The sequence below is a fragment of the Dipteris shenzhenensis genome, chromosome 5 (assembly GCF_047967505.1).
Source record: "Dipteris shenzhenensis isolate YYH24624 ecotype China chromosome 5, Dip_SZ_1.0, whole genome shotgun sequence".
Lineage (NCBI taxonomy): Eukaryota > Viridiplantae > Streptophyta > Polypodiopsida > Gleicheniales > Dipteridaceae > Dipteris > Dipteris shenzhenensis.
The window spans coordinates 34307312-34312465 of NC_141600.1; the positions used below are offsets into that span (position 1 = coordinate 34307312).

Genomic DNA, 5154 nt, shown 5'->3' on the forward strand with positions numbered 1-5154 from the left:
CAAAATAGTGAGTAGCCTTGTGCGGCTGCCACATGGCACAACCTGCCACCACCCACCCACGCCGCCTACCAAAAATTTATTACACGACTAGCACGCTGCAAGGAATGGAACCCACAACCTCATGTACATCATTCAGGAGCCTTGATCACGAGGCCACCAAGCCAATGGTGACACTTCTCCCTACCATGTGATATATAAAATAGCCCTACTTCTTCATTTGGTGGATCCTTGAGCATAAATGCAAGGCAAAACCATGTACAGTCTTCTAAAACCACCTTGTCATCCTTTATGACCCCTACACGTAGGATTGTATTAGGGAGACTAATCTTTTCCTAATCCATTCCTTACGAGGCCCTTTCAAGACCCCAAATTTCCCCTAATGGAGAGCCACCGCAGTGGTTGGCCCGAATTTTGAATAATTCAAGGCGGCAAGACTGACTTGCATATGGTAATGAATGATTAGAGGTGGTGGCATCCAAGATTGCCAGCCACGTCTGTGGTGGCGGCTAAGATCCACCAGGCTGTCAATTAATTACCAGCCACCACAGTGGCCCGCAATTACTCAGCCTCCAGTTACTACCACCGAGCTTGCATGCAGAATTACTACGAGTGCAATAAAAATTACGAGTCATCGGGCTCGCATGTTGAGTAGAGAACTAGAGTGCATGGTAATGAGTGATTAGACATGGTAATGAGAATTACTGCCTGGTGGTGGTGTCTCTCATCAGCCACGTCTGTCGTGGCTAAGTTAATTACCAGCCACTAGAGTGGCACCACATGGTGTCTTCTTCATGATTACTAGCCTGTTTGGGGGATTCCACCACGGTGGTCTGCAATTAATATGGATGGAACCCTCCATCCACCATAGTGGCTCAAACTTTATAATATATATAAGAGCCGTGGCATTTGGCATTTTACTACATTGCTCTGATGAGCCCATGCTCTGCTACTTTGCTCCACACCCCTCTATCCTCTATCTCTTTTCTGCCCATGCTCTACTTTACTCCACACCCCCTCCTCCAACTCTCGTCACCGCATAGATCTACTCCCCTGCTCATCTTCTGCTCACCCACTCATCTTCAGCATGCCTAGTTGGTCCCCCCCTCGATGCCTTGTGATCCCAATAATATCTTCCTTCTCATATAAGGTGATTGTGTTACACTCATGTGGAGTAGAAATGCTCGAACTAGTGGAGACCCTTCGTTTTTTCACAAGAGACCCCCCACACATCTGAATGTCATCTTGGATAACATGCTCATAGAGGGCCTCTTTATGGATGTGTTGTATGGGTTCCCCTAGATGTCGATGAAGCTCTCAATATTTTAAGAGCAGAGTACTCTTGACTTGCTGGGGGGGGCATAATCTGAGTCCTTGCAATGTGCATGGTCTTAGGCCTCTCCATCGTATCCTCCTTTGGCTCCCTAAAATTTTTTAATGCAACAAGCTAGACTAGCGGAAAACTGAGTTGTACAAATTCCCTCTTGCTCAAACGAGGCTCTCAGCAATGGCTGGATGTAATCTTCTAGGAACCAACGTGGTCTCTCCAAGCCAACCTTCAATTTTAATGATCTGCATGGGTGCGTTCCCGATGACAGGTGGCAAAGCTGTAGCAAAAGGCTGTGCGATAATAAGTGATCAGGTGGCATAGGCCAGAGACTATGCTGCATGAAGCAATGCAAAGATGCCACGTGTTGAGCTATGTGGTGTTCTGAACAAATAGATTTCTTCCCATTATTACGCCAGTGCACCTTCATGACGTCGGGAAACTTTTCAACGAGAGCGTGCATCCGCATAAAATTCAAATATTCACCCAGAAGCACATCGCGTCGCGGCCCCAAAATGGCCTCGAAAATGGTTTTACGATTGGCTAGACCCAAGCTAACGTTGACCCCGTAGGATGATAAGAGGTAGTTGGCCATGCACTTGGAAAGGAAATAAAATTTATTTGCCTTTATTCTTCTTCTGTAACACCACCAAAATGCAATTTCATTGACTTTGTTCTTATGCGATAGGCAACGTGTGCATGGAAGAAGATAGCTTCTATGAGGTAGGGGATTTGAGATACATGAAGAGATGAAAATGAAAGTTTGAGAGAAAGAAGGCAAGTTTTACGTGCTTGAGATAAAAAATCAAGCTAGGAAGCTCATAGGTGACTCTCTAAGAGAGGTGATCAGGGAAAAACCTTGTGAAAAAGAGAGGTGATTAGGGAAAAACTTGCAAAAAATCACATTTTGAATGTGGCCTTACATGTCACTTTTCGCCTAAGAAGTATCCTAGACCATATAATTCAATAATATCATCAAGCCATGTCATAAAGTTAACCCTAAATTTGATGAGAACGTTGAGTTGTAGCATTTTTACCAACCAGCACATTGCGTTGTGGCCCCAAAACTACCCGTAAAATAGTTTCGCGATTGGATACACTTGATCGTGCGCATTGACCTTGTTTTTAATCTCTAAACCATCATGATCCTTAGACTAAGTGGTGTTCATTGTTGTATGTGGAACCTGATCTTTTCTAGAGGTTGGTCCAATCTCCGAGTTCTTGTACCACCATGAGTCTACAAAGTGCCATGTATCCACCTCTAAACTGGACTTGTAATAGCCCAAATGTGATACCAGGTTGGTCCATGTAGCCGCTGTGAGCGAGCTTGCGAACCGACATCGTGGACCGCCGGTAAAGGAATGGAGGCATGGAGCCCTGCATGGTGCCAATTGTAGAGTTCTGAACATATAACGATGATGCCTATGAGTACTCGCCGGCTTGGGCATACATACCTCTTAATAGATGGTAGTTGGTCAGAGCCTCATGATGATTGTGCCTGGCACCCATCATCGCAATTCCCTATCATGAGCATAGTTGGCATTTAATGTGGAGTGCATGGAACATGGACTAGGAAATTGCTCACTAGAGAAATAAGAGCATTGAAGGTGTGCATTTGAGTGCTGACCGTAATGGTGATCTCGGCTTCTTCCAAAGCCTACTTGCTCAAGGAAGATATGTTACACGTAAGACTTGAACATAATGTGTTACGTCAAGTAAGAGTGAGAACAAGGCAACTCATGTCATTCGAGCACTCGGGAACGTGAACTCATTGCATGTGTTGCTAGAGGGCAACGACTATAGGCTCCACTTTGGTTGTTTACTTTCCCGACTGAGTGGCTATGAGACGCAAGTCCCTAATCAAACATGTGTTAAAGTCGATTCTCGGTTAGACCTGGAACTTGGAAGGCGTGGAGGTTGCATCTTTGAATAGATGATAGGTACCTTCCCATCATCTATCTGCGATCTCCTCTCCCATCGCCTTGGAAGGCGTGGAGGTTGCATCTTTGAATAGATAATAGTTACCTTCCCATCATCTATCTGCCATCTCCTCTCCCATCGCCTTATCGCATCTGTCGCGCCTTTCACTCTTAAGGCGTCCGCTGCCTCCCTTAACGCCATCGCCTTATCGCATGCGTCGCACCTTCCAACCCCTGCCTCCCTTATCGTCAACTCTTTGGCAACCTCCAAGAACTTTCTGCCTTGCTCCGAGCGGAAACTTTGGGTTTTGCTTCGAGTGGACCCAAGTTTGAAACTTTGGGTTTTCATAGCCTCCATATACTATATAGCTGCAGCTCATTATGCATCTTGTTCCATCCTCCTATCACGCACTGCTTCCTTCCACTCCATATACTTTCTCTAGCCGTCTTCTGCTGCAGCAGCAGCAGCAGCTCATTATCCTTCTTCTTCCTACGCAACTGCTCCACCAAGTACAGCCCCATGGCCGCACCTCCTGTAGCTCTCTTGCTCGCCTTGCTCCTCGCTGGCCCCCTCATCACACTCGCTGCTGACCCCGACCCCCTCCAGGACTTCTGCGTTGCTAACGTTTCTGCAGCACAGCCTCACATCAGCGGCTTCCCTTGCAATGACCGTGCCCAAGCGACTACAGATGATTTCGTTTTCCATGGCTTGGCCCAACGCGGTAATACTTCCAGTAGCGCTCTGAACGCGACAGCTACGTTCGCCTTTGTGGAACAGTTCCCGGGGCTCAACACTTTGGGGATCGGCATGGCCCGTTTGGACTTCGGCTTGGGTGGCCTGATCGTTCCGCACACACATCCTCGCGGCTCTGAGATCATATTTGTCATAAAGGGATCCCTATACGCTGGCTTCGTGGACACTAAAGACAAGTTGTTCGCCAAGGTCATCCATGCCGGTGATGTGATGATTTTCCCCAGAGGCCTCATCCATTTCCAGCTCAACGTTGGGAAGCAGCCTGCCACTGCCGTCGTTGCTCTCAACAGCCAGGATGCGGGATTCCAGATCATTCCGACATCCATGTTTGGGTCTAACATCAAGGACGAGGTTCTCCAGAAGACCTTCTTCTTGACTGAAACCCAGGTGGAGCAATTAAAGGATGTCTTCTCTGGCTACTAGAGCCTAGGTGAAACCTGTCTTCTCGGTGTACATTCACGTCAATCCTCCTCTATATGCTGTTGTGATACCTGACAATAAAACAGGCTCGCTGTTACATCTAGGGGCCTATAATTCTTTACGTTCGCTGAACTATTTGTCGTTCTGTGGCAACTTTTTCTGCTCATGAAATGGATGTTAACCTTTTATTCTAATTGTCGTTGTTCAACATCAAGTAAAGTAAATATTTATGTCTGTCTGCAACTTTACATGGAGTGCAAACCTAAAGCAACAAACGTTCTTGTTATTGCGTGTGTGCAACTGCATGAGCGGGAGAAACGTGTTGGATCAACCACGTCGCCTCGTGTATGGCACTTACTACCTCCCACTTGCACCGACGGATCAAGCAATCATTGCATCTCAATTGCACCGAACACATAGTTAGCCAGATTGTTCCTGATTTATAGCCGATGATTGAGGATATAACGAGCTACTCTTTGATAATCAAAGTACCGATGTTTATTGACTTTCTTTCCTGGAACAAATCCCCCTCAATGGGGGTGCCACGGGTCCCTACAGTTTACGGTGGGTGGTCCCTAACATTTTTTTTCCTCCTTAAAACAAGATATATGAATGTTGTTTTTTTTTTGCGACTATGAGTTTGCAAAGACACTATTCTTTTGATTATAGATACCTCTAGATCGGCACGTGGTTCATGAGGCTCCGCATTCGGTACGAATTGCTTTGCTTCTTTAAAC

At 46.4% G+C, this 5154-nt stretch overlaps 1 protein-coding gene across 1 annotated transcript; it reads left to right on the plus strand.

The window, feature by feature from the left end:
- Window positions 1–3654: 3654 nt before the first annotated feature.
- On the plus strand, window positions 3655–4569 carry LOC147901926 (germin-like protein 1-1). The gene has a single exon (XM_087375326.1). The coding sequence runs from the start codon at window positions 3764–3766 to the stop codon at window positions 4418–4420; it is 657 nt and encodes a 218-aa protein (XP_087231452.1). The 5' UTR covers window positions 3655–3763; the 3' UTR covers window positions 4421–4569.
- Window positions 4570–5154: the final 585 nt, after the last annotated feature.

What these genes read in the sequence shown, in the direction of transcription:
- LOC147901926 (XM_087375326.1), top strand. Translation starts at nt 3,764, where the DNA reads ATGGCCGCACCTCCTGTAGCTCTCTTGCTCGCCTTGCTCCTCGCTGGC.